The 19,804-nt window shown below is 36.6% G+C and overlaps 4 protein-coding genes across 4 annotated transcripts; 2 read left to right on the top strand and 2 right to left on the bottom strand.

Annotated features, from left to right (window-relative positions):
• Positions 1–296: 296 nt before the first annotated feature.
• Positions 297–2,642, bottom strand: LOC9322409 (phosphatidylinositol 4-kinase gamma 2). The gene is made up of 2 exons (XM_002886297.2): positions 949–2,642; positions 297–867 (listed from the first exon to the last, which is right to left on the bottom strand). The coding sequence occupies exons 1-2, from the start codon at positions 2,245–2,247 to the stop codon at positions 490–492; spliced, it is 1,677 nt and encodes a 558-aa protein (XP_002886343.1). The 5' UTR covers positions 2,248–2,642; the 3' UTR covers positions 297–489.
• Positions 2,643–3,712: 1,070 nt separating this feature from the next.
• LOC110230844 lies at positions 3,713–5,132 on the top strand (the record flags this gene model as incomplete). The annotated part of the gene is made up of 1 exon (XM_021035029.1): positions 3,713–5,132. A coding segment is annotated over exon 1 (1,041 nt), but the record flags the coding sequence as incomplete, so codon positions are not given.
• Positions 5,133–5,579: 447 nt separating this feature from the next.
• LOC110230656 lies at positions 5,580–7,252 on the top strand. Its single transcript, XM_021034141.1, has 2 exons — positions 5,580–5,941; positions 6,017–7,252. The coding sequence occupies exons 1-2, from the start codon at positions 5,681–5,683 to the stop codon at positions 6,080–6,082; spliced, it is 327 nt and encodes a 108-aa protein (XP_020889800.1). The 5' UTR covers positions 5,580–5,680; the 3' UTR covers positions 6,083–7,252.
• Positions 7,253–9,626: 2,374 nt separating this feature from the next.
• LOC9323950 (calcineurin B-like protein 8) lies at positions 9,627–12,492 on the bottom strand. Its single transcript, XM_021035731.1, has 9 exons — positions 12,402–12,492; positions 11,776–11,908; positions 11,530–11,612; positions 11,346–11,405; positions 11,093–11,201; positions 10,935–10,987; positions 10,610–10,708; positions 10,387–10,499; positions 9,627–10,284 (listed from the first exon to the last, which is right to left on the bottom strand). The coding sequence occupies exons 2-9, from the start codon at positions 11,864–11,866 to the stop codon at positions 10,230–10,232; spliced, it is 663 nt and encodes a 220-aa protein (XP_020891390.1). The 5' UTR covers positions 11,867–11,908; positions 12,402–12,492; the 3' UTR covers positions 9,627–10,229.
• Positions 12,493–19,804: the final 7,312 nt, after the last annotated feature.

Here is a 19,804-nt window from a genome sequence, read left to right as displayed (position 1 = left end):
TTTGCTCTTTTATTGCAAGCCTTGTCTAAGATTTTTTTTTTTTATCTAATAGTGTTAAGGGAAAAAACAAAATTACACAAGTCAGACTACTCATCAATAAGAGCACACTGTAGTTACTTTGGTTGGATCCCACTTGTAAAAAAATATCACAAATGCCCATCCATGGCCTTTGAAAATAGGCCAGAGATAGGCCCATTATATGCCGCCATTCTTAATTTCTAATTTGGTTTCCGGTGACCGGTTCCATACTTAACAAGAATAGGTCCTAAACAGTACACACACAGCACAATTGATAATACGAACAAAAAGCAACAACGTTTTATTTATGGTTTAGGGAAAAAAACACAAAAGCTTAAAGGCTTCTTTCATGGAAGAAAAAAACTTATCCAAGAAGAGCCTATCAAAGTTTTTCTCAACGTAAACACACATTATAGATACATTACATATACATACATACTGTATAACCAACTTTATTATGTACATCAAAGGTTACTTAGTTAGCTCGTCCAGACGACGATCCATGGCTACAGAGACAGCTTCAAGAAACGTAGCCTCACTAGACGCAGGTAACACCGAGTTATGAGCTTCTCTCACTATCTCTTCAATCGCTGAGTCTTTGTTCACCGTTTCTCTGCACATTATGCTTCCTATTTGATAGGGCGTCAGGTTTCTCTCAACGCCTTTCTTCAGCAGCATCGTGGAGATACGTAGCGTGCGTGAGACAGCTTCAGGAACATTCCAGCCATGGAGTTGCAGAAGCGCGATGTCTTGTTCGGAGTCTAGCGAGTTTATGTAGTCAAGAGTATCTGGAGAAAACGGGAGTTTCGCTTGCGGCCAGTAGAGCCACTCAAATGTACAATCTTCAAACTGCAAACCCATTTCAATAAATAAGCTTTACTTCTAGATCAAGCCATTTCAATGCTGAAATAATTGTGAAGAGAAACTTACATTCTCGGGCAAACAATAGCCATGATCGATGGGAATAAGAACAGTTTTTCCTTCTTCGCTTTTCCCAGTCAATATGTTTCCAGCATGTCGATCTGCATTTGCCATTCTTATGTCAAAGACGCAGATTTTGTGCACTTCCTCGACAGGAAAAGCTCCAGGGCCAATGTCTTCGCAGCTTCCATTGTTCTTCATGAACATTTGCAAAGAACCAACTTTGGCATCTTTTGTAGCACAACTGCTGAATCGCTTTGGGTAATTATACACTTTGTGTGAGCTTCTGACCATAGCAGTTGGTGGCACACCGGCAAAACCCATAACTTCTTTAGACACAGATCTTGGTCCGCTTTTTGGATGATCTAACAAGTAAGCAGCAACTTCTCTTGTTGCCCCTTCTCCTACTCTAGTTCCTCTCTTCAATCCCTGACCATCTGATGACAGAGGAAGCTGCTGAGGATTGTTCACAGCCATTGGTTCCTCATCCATGGGCTTGAAGACAGATACATAGTTGAGACCTGAAGAATCTTGCATCAGATATGTCCCTCCCGTTCCTTCTGCTGATCTCACTGGTGGATTACCTTTGTTCAACCCATCAACCGTGCGGTCAATCATATCCTCGAGAACCTCAGGTAATTTCACAGCGGGGTTAAGAACAACAGGCTCTAACAAGAAGTCTTTACCAGAAGCAACGTCTTCTTCTCTTTTCAATGTATCATCAACAAGAGCAGGGAGATAAGAAGCTTCTTCGACCGATTTCTTAACCAGCAAATGTATCACAGAGTTTCCTTCTTTACAAATCCCATCGATGATTCTGTTGTCATCAAGCTTCTCTCCTTTAAACAAGATCTCTTGATCATCAACCTCAGGAAATCCTTTACCCTCTTTAGAGATCCGTTTCTTCAAATACCCAACATTTCTACGACGATCCACATTAAACTGAAAGACCTTGCCGCAAGTAGTAATCACAGTGACAAGCAAAGGATCATAGAGCTTAAGCACCAAATGCAACACACTACCACCAGTCACACCATAATCCTTCACACGTGACGCATTCCTAGCGAGCTCTCGACCACTGAAAACAAGTTTCTGTCTTCTAACCCGAAAACCATTACAAGTCTGGATCCTAAGTTTAACCTCGGCAATAGAATCAGACTCCAAGATGAGCATAGGCATCGTAGAACCAGAAACAGTGAGGAAGACCAAAACTGATTTGACAGAGAAGTGCGTGGATTCTTGGTAACCACCAAAAGCAAACCCCGATCCTCTATGAATCGGGCTTAAAGCAACATCAGCAACAGACATTTCCTATTGAATAAAAACCAAAAAAAACTAGCTCTAATCCAAATCTAAAGAAACAACAAACATAGATCTTCACGTACGGGTATCAACAAGAGACACCCTTCCATTAAAAAATCGATTTCGAAGATCCAAACCCTAACAACAACTAAATCAACCCCTCCCTCACGAACCTAACAGAGACGAAACAAAGAAGAAGCTATAAATTCATGAATCTCCTCTTCAATCAAACATAGAAATTCAAACGAAGATCGGGGGAAATGGTGATGAAATTGAAGATCTTTAAACCTCAAAACCACAAAATTTCTGGAAAGATCGGTGTAGATTTGTAGGATCGATGAATGAAAAAATCGCTAAAAGAAGGGCAAAGTCTAGATTTTTTTTTTTTGTTTGGGTAAGAAGAAGAGCTCTTTCTTTAAATAGACGCGCTTCTTAGCCTTTTCCGGATTTTGTATATTTTAACGCCGTTACTTTTCACATTCACGACCGTTTGTTTCATTAATTAATTTTAATAATAAGCCTTCAAATATTCCTTTCTTTTTGTTTTAATTTAAATTGAATTCCCTTTATTTTACTTTTTCAAAATTAATTCACGCGCAATAATTTAAGATATTTGGAGTTTATAAGTGCTATTTATAATTTTTCCATTAACAGATGATTTATATTTTAGAAAATTTAATTTACCCATTCTTATGATCTTATCTGATAAACGGAGTAAGGGGACTATGTAACGTGGTGATGTTGCCGTCATCAAACTAACGGGAATATTAACGTGGCTTTTGGCTTGCAGGCTAACGACGGTATTGTGAGTCATTTGTGCAATGATATCCCGCCACGTGTGATTCTTTGCAAGGGAACAAAAACTAAACATTAGTTAAAGAGATGGGATTAAAGTAAACAAAACTTAATTACTGGAAACATTTAGGAAACTAACTGGTCTGAAAACCGAGATTATTGCCGTTGCACATGGATGGGTCCTCTTTCCATTTAATCCAAAAAAATAATATCTCAAAAGCCTAGATCATCATTATAATAAATTCTGAAATTTATCTAGTTTGACCCAAATTTTGGAAAAAATAACTAGATTAACACCCAAATATTGTAGTTTACTAGCTACGTTGCACGGAATCGCCGGCTAAGTTCCGATTCCCGCTCCGGAATCGGAAACGGAAGCGGAAGCGTCCGGAAGCGCTTGGAATCGCAAGGGAAGCGTGATTCTGAAAAAGTGACGATTGGAAACGTTGTGGGAGCGCACGATTCTGGGTTGGAATCGTGATTTTTGAATCGGAATCGTGGTTCTCGACCAGATCCAAACGAAGAAGACGACTTATTTTTCCACGTAGATTGTTCGCTTTTTATTTTACCTTGGCCCAATTGTTTAAACCATTGAGGCCCAACTGTTTTTATGATTTTTGTTTTCTTCCACGTTTTGACTCAATTTTATTCGGAAAAACGGTCTATTTCCCCCCGATAACTATCGTATCTGGCCAGATAAACCCCGATCTTTGACCTCTGTCTATATACCCATGCAACAGAAGTTAAATGGGTATTTCCCCACCAATTGAAAGTTTGAGATCTTAATGTCCATGAATATTAAGTTAGAGATTTAAAACCCCATAGCGCTGGGTTTAATTGGTTTACTGTATACCAAACCGATGCTTTAACCACGTAAACCTAATTAGAACCAGCCTAAACCCGTTTACAACCCGTTTTTCCCCCAAATTACAACCCGTTTACAACCCAGCCTAAACCATTACCCGAAAAAACAAATTGAAACCTAAAACTAAAACCTAAATCGAAAATCCCCTATTTTCTCTCGACGAACCCTAACTTTTCCCCGAGTTTGATCGATGTCGTTAGCCCTTCACGACCCTGATCTTGTTGGTGATGTCGATCCTGAAGCTGAAGACAGAGATGAGTTTCACATGGAAGAACTGCTAAAGGAGTGGACCGACGAACCACCAATTCGCCACGATGTGTACCCGGAGAGTGATGATGAGGAAAACGCCGACGGTTCTGGAAGATTTGACACACATATCAGGCGTGGTGATGGGTTTTTGTACCACAAGCAGAGTTTTTTCAGTGGGGTTGCGTTCAAAGAGGCGGTAGTTGATTACGCTCTCAGAACCGGCTGCAATATAAAGCAGTACAAGTATGATTCCGATAAAATTGGGTTCATATGTGTTGGTTGTGATGGGAAAAAAGGTGGAGCTAAGTGTGAGTGGAAAGTTTATGCGGCCATTCTCAAGAGTGATAATATGTGGAAGATTAGGAAGTTTGTTGACACACATAGCTGTATCCCTAATGGAGAATGTGAGATGTTTAAGGTGCCACATATAGCTAGGTTATTTGTTGATAAGATTAGGGATAGTCCTGAATTTTACATGCCCGCAAAGATTGAAGAAATAATTATGGAACAATGGAAGATTAGTGTCACTAGGAATCAATGTCAGTCTGCGAGAAAGAAGGCTTTGCAATGGATTGAGAAAGAGTATGATGATCAATTTGCAAGATTAAGGGATTATGCGGCTGAGATAGTTGAATCAAACAAGGATTCACGGGTTAAAGTTGAATGTCTCACGAGTGCTGAAGGTAAAGACATGTTCAATCGGTTCTATGTATGTTTTGACAGTCTTAGAAAGACATGGAAGGAGTCTTGTAGGCCTCTAATAGGCATTGATGGTTGTTTTCTAAAGAATAAGGTTAAGGGACAATTACTTGTAGCCTTAGGTAGGGATGCAAACAATCGCATATATCCTATAGCTTGGGGAGTTGCTAAAGTAGAGAACACAGAAAACTGGGTGTGGTTTATTAAGCTGCTGAAAGAAGACTTCGGATTAAGGGATGGTGAAGGCTTCATCATGATATCTGATAGGCAAAAGGTAGCTTACCTTTGGCTTGGTCTTATAATGAGCATGAGTATAAGCAGCATTTGGAGAAGATACGGTGCTATGACACTAAGGTCTATGAGTCTGTGATGAAGACAAATCCTAGGAGTTGGGTTAGGGCATTCCAAAAGATAGGCAGCTTCTGTGAGGACGTTGACAACAACTCAGTGGAGTCTTTCAACGGATCTTTGAACAAGGCAAGAGAGAAGCCATTTGTTGCGATGTTAGAGACAATCAGAAGAATGGCAATGGTGAGGATTGCCAAAAGGTCTGTTGAATCCCATACTCACACAGGTTAGCTACTCTATTAAGCCTTGTTATCTCTCTGATTTTGACTTTAAAACATATATTTCTCTGATTTCTCTGATTTTGACTTTAAAACATATATTTCTCTGATTTTGCAGGTGTCTGTACACCTTATGTTACAAAGTTCTTAGCTGGTGAGCATCAAATGGCAGATTTGTGGAATCCCGTGTGAGCATGCATATGGTGTCATCCTCCACAAGAAGCTTGAACCAGAGAACTTTGTATGTCAATGGTTTAGGACAGCAATGTGGAAGAAGAATTACACGGATGGCCTCTTTCCACAAAGGGGTCCTAAGTTCTGGCCCGAGAGTAATCATCCGAGAGTGTATGTATCTGAGCCACCAGAAGGAGAAGAAGACAAGAAGATGACAAAGGCTGAGAAGAAAAGGAAAAAGGGTGTGAATGAGTCTCCTACTAAGAAGCAGCCAAAGGCTAAGAAAAGAATCATGCATTGTAGAGTTTGTGGGGCAGCTGATCATAATTCAAGACACCATAATAAAGACAAGGTTTGTGGTTAGATAATCTATGACATTTTGGTTCTCTCTTGTTGGATTATGCTAACACTTGGTCTTCTTTTGCAGGCTTCAATTTCTTCTTCGCAGCCATCTCAGCCTGAACCAAGTCAAGGCTCACTCACTCAAGCTTGATCTAGTAGTCATAGCTTAGAAGAACTAGGGTAGAAGACATAGGGTACTTATATTGTGGTTGTCTCTGATGTAATTTTCGACCACAGTGACTTATTTGTATCCTTAACTTCTTTATTTTGAATCTTTCGGTTGATTGTTGGCTTATTTGTATCCTTCTTCTTTATTTTGAATGGAATGTTTAAATTTGGATATTGCTTTCTTCCTGATTTCTCTAATAAGAACATGCATTGTCATTAACTTAAACACATAAACGTACAAACACAAATCCCACAAAGCTAGAACAAACATACATTCACCAAACGTACCAAGATCACAACTCCAAACCTAACACATTCATCCTACAAGTTTAGAGAATCCGATCATGATCATTCACCCTAACACTACGACAATCATCATCTTCTTATTGCTTCTTTTCGCTTCAGACAAAGCTTCTTCTACTTTCTCATTCAACTCCTTCTCCATGTTCATTTCAACCTTCTCGGAAACCATCTTCTCAAACTCCAACCTCTCTCTTCTAAGCTCTTTCAGCTCCTTCTCAATTTCACCATGCTTTGCTGTCAATGTATCTATCTCATTGATCAAAGCTTCATCAACCCATTTAAAAACGTGATCATCGTTCCTTAGCTTCATCAACACATGAACAATGATCTTTTTCAAGATTACATGAATCTAAAACATGAAAACATAGAAATTAGATGAAATAGAGGATTGAAATTACCCTATTTTTTGCAGCAAAACCACAACGAAAGTATCTCCGGTAAGGATTCAGATCAGATTTTGAAATGAGTGCCACGATTCCTTCCCCGCACCAGCATCTTGTTGGCACTCCGACCACTCTTCCTCTTCCACGTGGTCCCGTTGATCCCGTCGAACTGGATGATAGGTTGCTCATCCTAAACTGGAAATCGGGTTTTCAATTCGAAAATTGAGAGTTCGAAAATTAGGGTTCTTAATTTTGAATTTGGGGATTTTGCTTTTTGGGAAGAACACGACAATGAGTCGGGTTTTTTAATAAGAATCGGTTTTTTTTTTGGTTAAGTTACAACCGAAACATGGTTCCGTCTCGGGTTTACGCAGTAAACAGCCGAAATCAGGATTCATGGACATTAAGATCTCAAACTTTCAATTGGTGGGGAAATACCCATTTAACTTATGTTGCATGGGTATATAGACAGAAGTCAAAGATCGGGCTTTATCTGGCCAGATACGATAGTTATCGGGGAGAAATAAACCGTTTTTCCATTTTATTCCCAACTTCAACTATTGTTAATACCTAATTTGTCTTATATGTTTTTATTGAATACAAGAATATTAAACTTTTAAATATCGTATTACTAAAATTATAATACTTTTATCTATGTGTAGTTTTGATTCTGATTTGTATGTAATAATTAAAATGCCTAAACTTTTTAATTTGACTATAACTTATAAATTTACAATATTTTATAATTTATATATTTATTTGTTGTATATACGCTTCCAAAACGTACCCGATTCCTATTTTTTCCAAAAAAATCGCTTCCGCGTTTCTTAACGTATCCGCTTCCCCGTACCCGCTTCCGATTCCATGCAGCTTAGTTTACTAGACTAACACAATTTTTGTGTTAAAAGACCAAATACCCATTTTATTTTCAATTCTATTAAAATAAACTAATTAACATATAATAATTTAATTAAATAAAAAATTGAAAAAATACAAAACGAAAAAAAATATAAAAGACAAAGAATTGAAAAAAATATAAAACGAAAAAAAATTAAATTAAAAAAATTATATATATAACGAAAAAAAATATAAAACAAAATAAAAAATAAAAATTGAAAACAAATATATAAAACGAAAAAAAATACAAAACGAAAAAAAATTAGATTAAAAATTTTATATATAACGAAAAAAATAAAATAAAAATAAAAAAAAAAAAAAAAAAATATAAAAATTGAAAAAATATAAAATGAAATAAAAAATACAAAACGAAAAAACTATAGAAATTCGAAAAAATAAATATATTTATCTAAAACGAAAAAAAATTAATCATATATTAACAAGATGAGAGCCGCACATGAGTCATTTAATATAAATAAGTCTGTCGCGGTAAGAATATGTCTGTCATTACCATATTATGCAGATTAAAATTCTATCTTCATCAATAAAACTGTCATCATTGACAGATTTTTTTATATCCAATCTGAAATTTGTCATAATATAAAAAAAATCTGTCATAACATAAAACATTTTGGTTGCGAGTATATGTCATTCTAGCAATTTATATTTTTAAATAACAAATCTGCTATCACACTCCAGATTTTTGTTAAAACAAAAAAAACTGTCATAACATAAAAGAAATCTGCTATCACTAATAAGTCAAACTAGTAATTATTTTTTCATTAACAAATCTGCTACATTATGATAGATTTTTATCAAAAAAATATAAGTCTGACGCCACTGAAATAATAAATCTGCCACATATTTTAATAAATCTGTCAAAATTACAAAAGTCTGTGGTGTCATCATAAAATAAATCTGTCGTAGAGAAAAAATCTGTTACAAATTAAATATCTGTCGTCACATATTTCAAGTAAGTATGTGGAAGAAAAAAAATCTGTCGCAAAAAATCTGTTGGAGACAAATAAGTCTGTCATGAAAATTAAATCTGTCACAACTTATCCGGCAGACTTTTCAAATAATTTTTTTTTCCTAATATTTTTTGCCCACGTTTTTATTATTTATTTAAGGGTAATTTTGACTTTTTTTTTTATTCCTAACAAAGAGAGAAAGGGTATTATGGTCACGAAAATAACTCATTTAATCCCTAAATTTTTTAAGACACTTTAGTAATTAAACTCATAATTTAGGTTAATCTAGTAACTTTCCCCAATAAATTTTTAAAATATCTAAAATGTATTATGAGTACTAATGAATCATGTAGGTTCGTAGAATCCTCCTCCTGTATTAGGATTACCCCCATTAAACAAATGCCATTCAAGAAACGAAAATTAGTAAAAAGGATCTTTAAATTTCTAGCTTTGAATTAACATAATGACATGATAATTCTGTATAATAAATATTTCATTCACCATTGATGACAAAGAATTTTGAAATTGTTTTATGAACTTTCAATAATGTGATCGTTTCAAGGGAGTTGTACCACGAAAGAAGGTTCAAAGGAAAGTGTGAGTCATAACATAAAACAACATTAAAGATATAACAAACGTTTATTTCGACAAGATTCGATCGATGACCAGTTCATGCATCTATCCTTAATTATAAATTATTAAAGGATACTAGTATTATAAATTTATAATACTATTTAACCACTTCATGATTAAATAGTATTATAAATTATTTGATTAAACGAGTTGTGTTCAAATTAGAGTCCCACATGCATTACCAAAAATTGGTTTAACCAGGTAAGCTAAATTAAATTGGGTAAAAAACTGAGATTATTATATTTAATTTGTACAAAATCAACCAAATAGCATTTAAGCTTTAATAATAAAATTTGGTAGTTGATAACATCTAGTATGGCCGGTGACTTTCATCTGACAATAAAATAATTGACCTGACGTATATTTGTAAGAAGATAAGTTAATGTTATCACGATTTATTGGTACATGAATACAACAAACCAAAGTAAATATCTCTTTAAAATTCAAAAGCAACTGGGCGCACATACATCGACACACGTGTGGACCCGACGCTGCTGCTGCAGTGGCTCCTCCTCTAGCCGTTGCTCACCAGTGACCGTTACGAGTGCGACCATGTTTGTCACGTGTCTTCAGATCATTCGTTCACGATCTAGTCTCTCTTTAAAACCAGGACAATTTGAATCGATCGGCCCAAATACAGCTATGGGCCGCCGTTGTATTACGACAATACCATCAGTTTGGTTTTATAACGATCTTGGGTACAATTGAAAAACCTTTTAAAAGATTTTATAAGAAAATTGTTATTTCATTGTAAAAATTCCCTTAGAAATGGACTATCAACAGTAACTAAAACGAACGTGAAACATTAAAAAAAAAAAAAAAAATTGCAAATCTGTTTCTGTACCAGATGTTGTCGAATGGATTCCGAATTATACAGAAAAAGGATTAAAAGACCTCAAAAGTATAATTCGGTAAAAACTCTGGCTTCTTCCAAAGGTTTCCTCTAGTCATCTACTTCAGAGTCGAGTACAAAGCTTGGAAATGCTAATGTCACTTCCCTATAAATCATTAAAAACGACGACGTAATTAATTAAGAACTAATCATACGAGATGTCAAATAAATATTTTTGAAATAAAAGTAAACAAATTAAATAGTATACTTGAGGTAAGGCAGAGTCATGTTCTTGAGGATTGAAGGATTCTTAGCAACGAGCTCTCTCCACTCTTCTTCATCAATCTTCCCATCTTTGTTTGTATCAACCTCGAGCATTGTCTGTTGGTAAAAATCAATTCACAAATTCAACATAAGATATATTAAATAGATATAGGAATATTAATGTCATAATAAGAAAGATTAGATTAAAATTAGGTATATTGCATGACCTGTTCCACGATAGCTTCAATAGATTCTTCCGAGAGTTCTAAGTCTGTTTCACCTAGTAGTGCGCCCACCATCTTCTTCAAGTAATTTCCAACCAAAACCTTTTACAAATCAAAATGTTTGTGTATGTGTCTTTGCTATGAGAAGAATATTTTTTGTGGTTTTGGAAGGTTGCAATCTATATTCAACAACTTTGCAATTTGAACCAAAAAAATGAAAATTTGAAGGTAAGACTTTTCCAATTGCTTTTTACTTGTTTGTGTAAAGATAATATTTCACCATTTTATTTATTCAACAATTTATAGATCTATAGAATTTTATGATTACCTCATGGGGCTCGATGAACCCGGTTCCATGGAGGTCAAAAAGCTTGAACATAACTACAATATTTACAACATATTATAACCGATTTAGTTAATCTCTTAGACACGTAAAGAAACACGTATATCTTCATGATCGTGAAGTGTTTATATATAGATACGTACATGCAGATTTTTCATGTTCGGGAGTGTATGGATGGAAGATGCTAAGTGAACGAACAAATTCTCCAAACTCAATCACACCATTGCGTTTCCTATCAAACATATAAAACACCTGCATGCACCACTTTTTCCTAATTATTTAACTAAACACCTTTTTTATTTTTCTTGTCGTCATTAATATACATTGAAATATGTAATTAAACAAAAAAATATGTTTATAATTAATGATGCAATATTATGGAATAGATATACGAACCCTGTCCGCAAACAGATTTTGCATACTGCTGTTTCTGAACAAAGCCAGAAGAAACTCTTCCTGCTCATAAAATATTAGGTCATGTAGATGCGAATCAAATTCCAAAAATGCTATTTTTAGATTTAATATACAACTTTTTTAATGTATATAAATAAAAAAAATCCATTAAACAAATAAATGTTACCTTATGGATTAGACCATCATCGATAATGGATGTACTTAGCTTCTTATATAAATCATGTAAAGCCTCTATCTCATTCACTGTAACTGCATGCATAGATCAATTATTTATGACCTCTATAAATAGCTTCAATGCATCTAGATACAGCTCATCATATTCGTTATATCTTATTTTTCTTTCTTAATTAATATTATGATTATTCAATTCATAATGAGATGTTGTGGTTTTTGTTTGTTTGGTTTGACTTACAGGGAGTTTCGGATGCAAGAACATGAGGATCCTCATATCCACGAGGATGTTTTGTTCGCTTCAACGAGAAGCATTTCACGAATGCCAACATTTTTCAATAACTTTGGTAAATATAGAATAATTTATTGTGCTGCTAAAATAACCAAAAAAAAAAAAAAAAGTTTCAGGCTCCCGATCTTGATTCAATGATCCGTTGGGATTATCAATGGTAAATAAGAGAAATGATAGTTACGGTGGACGACTAACAAATTATTAAAAGAGAGAGAGATGGATCTGAATCTGTTTTAGAGCTTTATGATCCGACAACGAACGAATCAAGAACATGCATGATGAGAGATCATAACAACTAATTAAGAAGAAGACGAAAACAGATTTGAAACGAAGATCGATATATGGATGGTCAAACCTATTAACAATTGAGAGCTAATTCTCATAAAATCCTCATAAAACCTATATGATCATCATATAGTAATCCCAAGAAAGAGCCCAAGATCTTAAGAACAATAGGCTTAATTACAAAATTTAAATCTTTTTTTTGGCAGCAGGACAATAAAACCCAAAAATAATCAGAAAAAAGATTCGATCCTTGTTAATTCAAATGATAAAAAAATTTAAAGTGAAAATACCTGTGATCTTGTGTTACAAATTGGTTGGATTTAGGGTTGTTGTTCTTCCAATTTCTTGAGAAGACTTTATAAATACGGAAATGCTTTTGTGATCGACGGAAAACAAAAAGCTTACTATACTTCATTAAAAAGTCAGCAATCATTAAAAATAAAATAATTTAAAAATTGTGACGGTACGATTTTCGATTTCACCCATAATAATATTATACTTTTATTGTATAAAGAGAAAATGTGTTACAAAAGCATTTAGGTGTTCAAAAAAAAAACAAGCTAAAATTTGATTTGACCATCCTTCATTTGTTTTTTGTTTTCTTCTATAAGAAAAAATAAAATAAGAAAAAAGTGGGAACCCAAACTCAAAATCAAACAAAGTGGAATCTTTCAAATAGGTATATATATATATATATATATATATTGTTTTTTTGAATCTAATGTTAAATTATATTCAAAGAAAAAATATCGTTTGTACAACTAGTGCAACGTTTGACTGATATTTAAAATCTGTAAAACTGAAACTCAAAGAAACTCAAAGCCTTGATTCAAACCACCTTTGTAGCCCTTTGTCGTATCTTCGATCTCCCAAAAGTTTAATAGCCGAAAGAGTGTTCCGAGTGTGCTTGTCTATCCAAGCAACTAGTTGACCTGCCGAGTTATGAGGTTCTCCATGCCTTCTACCATTCCGCTCTCGCCAAATTGTGTAAACGGATGCTTGAAAGATGTAACGTGCCAAAAAACTCTCGATTCGGTTGTGTTGCATATTGGAGATATAGGAAATGAGGGAGTGCCAGTCCGTTGAGTACCTTGTTTTGAAAATGTTCTTAGCCAAAGCAGCCCAAATTTCTGACCCATAGCCGCATTGAAAGAAAAGATGGTCTCGGGTTTCTAAGTCGTTATTGCAGAGCACACATCCCACTTGAGAACCCGTGTTCCATTTGTCAATCCTATCCCCTGTTGCAAGCCTGTTAAGGACTGCGAGCCAAACACAAAAAGAGTATTTGGGAGTTGCATGGGGGAACCAAACTCCCTTGTGCCATGTAACTTCATTTGATGTGGTTCTGATTCTGTTCCATGTATCTTTAGTTGAGAAACAGTCTTTGAATGTGTCGTTCTTGCCTCGCCAGAGCACTACATCATTGTCCTCTGTCCGTCGTTCTCTTGCTACCTGAAGAGCCTCTTCAATTTGGTTTAGAGGTTCTGTCCGATGCCTTCTTCTTCGGCGGGTAGACCAAGCCTCTGCGACTGTGAGACTTCTATTTATTCCCAGATCAATTACTCCTCTATCTCCTGTCACCTCCATTAGTCTCCCTAACTCCGACCAGTTATCATACCAAAAAGAGGTGGCTTCTCCATTTCTAACATCCACCTTACAGAATGTTTGTGCCGTCGCTCTGTACTTGAGCAGTTTTCGCCAAATCCAAGACCCCAAAACAGAGCTCTCTTTCACTGACCAAAAGGAATTTTGTCGTAGGAGGTTTGCTGCTGTCCACTTAACCCATAAAGAGCTGTTGCGGGAGACAATACGCCAGATCAATTTCAAACAACAAACCTCATTTGCTTCACGTAATGAGCGGAGCCCCAGACCTCCCTCATTTTTTGGTTTACAAACCATATCCCATGATACTTTTGCTTTCTTGGAGCTTAACTCTATACCCGACCACAGAAACGCTGAACATATTTTTTCAATTTCGCGGATGCACGCTCGAGGGAGTCTGAAAGCTGCAAGCCAAAAATTACATATACTCCAAAGAACTGAGCTTATCAAGTTTAGCCTTCCAGCAAATGAGAGAAAGCGTGATTTCCAAGATTCTATTTTCCTGCGGATTTGCTCTATTAAAGGGAGGTAGTCTGAAGAGTTGAATCTCTTTGTAACAAGAGGAAGCCCGAGATACCTTATTGGTAGTTGACCAATTTCAAAAGAGAAACGTTGAGTGATCTCGTGATGGACAGGTTCCTGAATTCCCGCTAAGAACATAGTGGACTTCTCCATACTTATCTTTAGTCCAGACCATTTTGCAAAATTATCAAGCACCTGAACTATACCTTCAATGGAACGCACTTTTCCGTCAGAGAGGATCATAAGGTCATCGGCAAAGCTCAAGTGGGTCAAACCAAGTGATCTACATTTCGGATGGTAACCGAATTTTCTTGCACCGGCAGCTTTATCAAGCAGTTTGGATAGCACCTCCATACTCATAACAAATAAGTACGGGGAAAGGGAGCAGCCCTGTCTTAAGCCTCTAGCACTTCTGAAGAAGCCCACTAATTCCCCATTCACCTGAACTGAGAATGAAGCCGTAGTGATGCATAGAGTAATCCAATGAATGAAATCCGACGGGAAATTCATGGCGAGAAGGGTGTTGGTGATGAAGCTCCATTGGACTGAATCGAATGCTTTGGAGATATCAATTTTTAGTGCGCAGCGACCCGAGATAGAATCCTTGTGATAGTCCTTTACTAATTCCGTCGCCAATAACACATTTTCAATCAAGAGACGATCTTTAACAAAAGCCGACTGATTCCCCGATATAAAATTTGGAAGCACTGCTTTGAGTCTATTTGCAATTATTTTTGAGATAACCTTATATAGCACGTTGCAACATGAGATAGGCCTGTAATCTTTCATCTCCTTTGCCTCTGTTCTTTTGGGGATGAGAGCTAAGATCGTGGAATTAATACCTTTAGGTAAGAAACCTTTGGTGAAGAAGGACTGAATTGCCAAGACAAACTCATCGCCTATGATATCCCAAGCACTTTTATAGAATTCAGATGTGAAACCGTCCGGTCCTGGGGACTTGTCACTCGGCATTGAGAACAAAACTTTCTTAATCTCTTCTGGCGAAACCATAGCGGTTAACATCACTTTGTCTATCTCTGTGCAGCGATAAGGTAATAATTCTTGAAGTTCAGCCACCGTACAACCTTCATAATCATTCGGAACTAGCTGCAAAAACTCTCTGAAAAACCGTTCAGCCTCTTTCTTGATTTCCTCTGCTTGCCTCGTCACGCTACCATCTTGTAGATGAATTTCTCGTATCGCATTTTGTGATTCACGAGTTGTTATAGCTCTATAAAAAGCCTTGTTGTTTCTATCCCCTATCTTCAACCAATGCAGTTTAGACTTTTGTTTCAAGTACTTCTCTTCCAATGCAGCCACGTGAACCCACTTATCATAAGCTTCATTCTCTTGTTGCATTGCGTACTGTGAAGGATTAGACAAATTATTCTCTTGTTTCTGACATAAGTTCTCGTACGCCTCCTTGGTTTTCTTGACTAGATTACCAATTCTCTCCTTTGCCAAGTTCTTTAAGCTAGGCTTAAGACCTTTAAGTTTCTTTGAAAACCGAAAAAGGGAAGATGTAGACATAAAGAGAGGTTCTGTCTCTTTCCAGTAGCTCTCCATCATTGGCTTGAACTGCTCCATCTCAGTGAGTACATTAACAAACTTAAATGGTTTTTTTCCTTTTACCACACCACCAGCCCCAATATTCAGATTGATTCTGCAGCGCAAGTGATCAGAGCATCCTCCAGCTTCAAATACACTATACGCCTGCGGATAAGACTGAAGCCAAGCATCATTTACCAAGACTCGATCTAATTTTTTGGCAATTAGATCATTCTCTCTTTTATTTGACCATGTAAACAGGGGACCATGAAAAGCCAAATCTGCAAGGGAACAATAATTTGTCATCCCTTGGAAATCCCTCATTCCCGGAGTTACCATAGGGTTATCATCTGATTTTGAGTGTTCTACCAAGTCCAAAGTTTCATTAAAGTCGCCAAAAATTATCCAAGGCTTCTTACGGATGATAGGAGAGTCGTAGTGAGCTTTCAAATCATCCCATAGTTCCTTTCTTTCCTCCACAAAATTTGATGCATAGACGAATGAGCAGAAAAACTCATCCTCATGGTTTTCTAGTTGCACAGAGCATGTAACAAGTTGACCGCTTTTGAAAAAGGGAGTAAGCCTCACACTTTTTTTCCAGACCACCCAAAGCCGACCTCGCCGATTATACTCATAGTTTGTCATTACAGACCAGTCTTTAAATAGCTTACCACACAACCTCTGAGATTTATTCTCCTTGACCCGTGTCTCTATCAAACAACCAAACTGGAAATTCTGTTCTTCCACCCACTTCTTTATTACGGAATGCTTTTCTAATTTATTTAAACCGCGCACATTCCAAAAGAAACCCGACATTAATGTTTTTTGGGGGGATTCTTCTTACTCTGATCTCTAGAGGAGTCCCTAGTGGTTTGAGAAGAAGAAATGGAGATGGTTTTATGGGCTGTTTTTAATTCTCTTGGAAGGGATTGGCGCAATGGCACCTCAGGTTTGCGAGCCTTTACTGCTCTTGGACCATGAGAAACCGTTTGCAGCGTCTCCGTTGTTGCTGGCTCCTGCAGCCCCGCGTTCTCATCATCTTTTAACGAAATGCTTCCTCCTTCCAACTCGTCTTCTCCACTAAGAGCAGAGTACGCATTTGAAAGAAGAGAGACTTCACCATATTTAAGTTTGTCTGCTTTTTTATTTGGGCTGTGTCCACGTCTTGATGGGGTGATCCAGCCTTGGGTTAATTCCTCTTCAACATTTGATGCCTTCTCTGTTGCATCATTGCCTATTAAGACTGCAGTTAGACTCTTCTCTACCTCTAGGTCTGCTGTTCTATTGTTATCCGCTTCTTGGACAGAAAATTGTTGAGGTTGCTCTGCTTCAACCACGGGGGAAGTCTGAACTGAGCTCTCCTGCGCTACCTTTTTTTCAACCGAAAGACATGTGTTTAGAAGGTGTCCCCATTTCTTACAACAGCTACATCTCGGTGGCAGCCATGGGTATGCATACTGAACCACTGCGTCTAGCTCTCCTTCTTCTTCCCCTGTTAAGTCATACTCTTTTGGCAGATCCTTGGTCAAATCCGCTTCTACCAGAATCTGAGCTTCCTCAAAACTCACACAAGCTTCTGTTTTAGGATGCAACCGTATAGGTCTTCCCACAGCACTTGCCAAGAATTCAAGACCCTTATCTGTGAACATAGTTAACGGAACATTTGTTAACGTAATCCACAAGGGAATCGATTTCATGGTAGGTTGTACTTCCTCTGCATACGGAGTCCATTTAGAAATGACCATAGGAATATCCATGATGTTCCACATCCCTCTATTTAAAACTCTACGCCTCATAGCTTCATTTCGAATGCGAAACTTGACTGTTGTGTCATCGACTTCAAAAACATCAATCAACGATGATTTATCACCCAACCTCCAGATCTTATTCACTATCATGTGTATCTTGCCCACATGTGGCGCCTTTGTGTTAAGGAATTTACCTATCAGGAAATCTTCCCATAGAGGCTTTGCCCCTGCAAAAACCTCCCTTGGAACCACAACTTTCTCTTTACCATCAACCTCAGATACTACGAACTTTTGCTTGGAAAAAACATGTTTCTGAGCAGCCTGTGCATAGGATTTCTTAACTGGTGGCCTGGAGACTCCAGGATTCTGACTTGATCCTGCCGATGTTTCAGAACTGATCTCCTTTGAGACTGCAACTGCAACTGAACTCTCTGTTACCTTAGACTCTGACCCTTGTTTCTCCTCATTCAACTCCTTCTGACTTGTACCATTCACTAAAGGGGAACTCAGACTATTTTCCAATATCCGAGCGTCCGTTGATCCGGCCGGAGAAGCCGGCGGCGGCTCCATTCGTGCGAAGAAAGCAAAAACCCTAGGTCGCCTCTGTTTTCGCCTGCCACGTCAGCAGAGAAAAATCAAAAACTGAGTCGATTGATATCTCTGTTTCTGGTTATATATATATATATATATATATATATATATATATATATATTTTGGTATCAATGTGAATAATTTATACCATTTTCGAAGTTTTGACAGAAATTACAAAAATACAAGTATAGGAGAAAACCAAAATCTACAGAATAACAAACAATAACAAAACAATAACGGAGGAAAACGTAAGCCCAAAGCGGAAACGAGAAAAAAATACCGATTCCGAAAAACCAAATTCAGAAATTTGCGTGATTTTCATAACTCCTAGGAGTTGGAGTCCCATCCTATTTGCCACGAGCAAATCCAAATAGAGGCCAATCCTCAAAACCTCTGGATAACGTAAAAACGCTATGACAATAGCGGACTTAATCACAAACGCTATGACAATAGATATATATGCCTTCTTGTATATGAATTTATATGTTCACTATTGTCAATAAATAAATAATGCATTTAGTTTACAGTTTTCGCTTGTGTTTTCTACTAAGTGCTTCAGCTTGATTATGATGCATCTGGTCTTACTCAATTGGTTTGCTCTGACTGACCTTGCTTATTTTTTTGTTTTCTCCACCTAGAGATGAGTATTTCATTTTGAGAAATGCCTTGAGAATTAGTGAGGAGAGGGAGGATCATGTGATTGGCATGACTGCTCTATTCTTACAGTATGTTTGGTTTCACTTATTTTCTAAATATTATCAATTTTTAAGAACTTCTTTATACTCTTAGTCTTATCTATATTCATCTCTAGGGCAAAAAACCTTCCGTTTCTTCTATTGTGGAGACTCCTCTTATCAAAATAATGTTGTTCGGTTTTATATATCAAATCTTGTGCAGTTACAAGTTGGGTTATGTGTACCTAAAACTCTGTGAAATATTGAACATTAGTGAATACAAAGTTCTTCATGATGACATTACTGAATCCCAGAATTATGAAAAGCTTTTTGATCCTTCAATATCACATGCTCAAAGATAGGCCTGGGCATAAAATCCGAAATCCGAAAACCGATCCGAAACCGATCCGAAAAATCCGGAACCGAATCCGAACCGAATAGTCACAAAATCCGAACGGATAATGAATTCTCCTATCCGAATTACCCGAACCGAACCCGATCCGAACCGAAAACCGAAAGGATATCCAAAAATCGGAAATAAAAATTATATATCCAAAAATATTAGTTATATTTAGTTGTAATTTTATAGCAAATAACAAAAATATCCTAAATATCCTAGATTTCGGAAAAATTTTAGTTATATTTGTTAAAATTATACATATTTTTGCAAAATTTAACAAAATTTTAGTAAGATTAAACCAATTTTTATTAACATTGAACTATTTTTAAGTTTTTTTTTCCCAAAAACCGATCCGAATCCGACACCTATCCGAACCGAAAGCGAACCGATGACTCATAAAATCCGAACGGATAATAAATTCTCCTACCCAAATTATCCGAATCCGAATATATCCGAACCGAAACCGAACCGAAAAATCATAAAATCCGAACGGATTATAAACTCTCATTCCCGAATTATCCGAATCCGAATATATCCGATCCGAATCCGATTTGAAATCCGAATGCCCAGACCTACTCAAATAGATATATTGTAAGATATGATTAGCT

The sequence above is a fragment of the Arabidopsis lyrata genome (genome assembly GCF_000004255.2).
Source record: "Arabidopsis lyrata subsp. lyrata unplaced genomic scaffold ARALYscaffold_2, whole genome shotgun sequence".
Classification (NCBI taxonomy): Eukaryota; Viridiplantae; Streptophyta; class Magnoliopsida; order Brassicales; family Brassicaceae; genus Arabidopsis; species Arabidopsis lyrata.
This window is presented reverse-complemented; position numbering and strand designations above follow the sequence as displayed.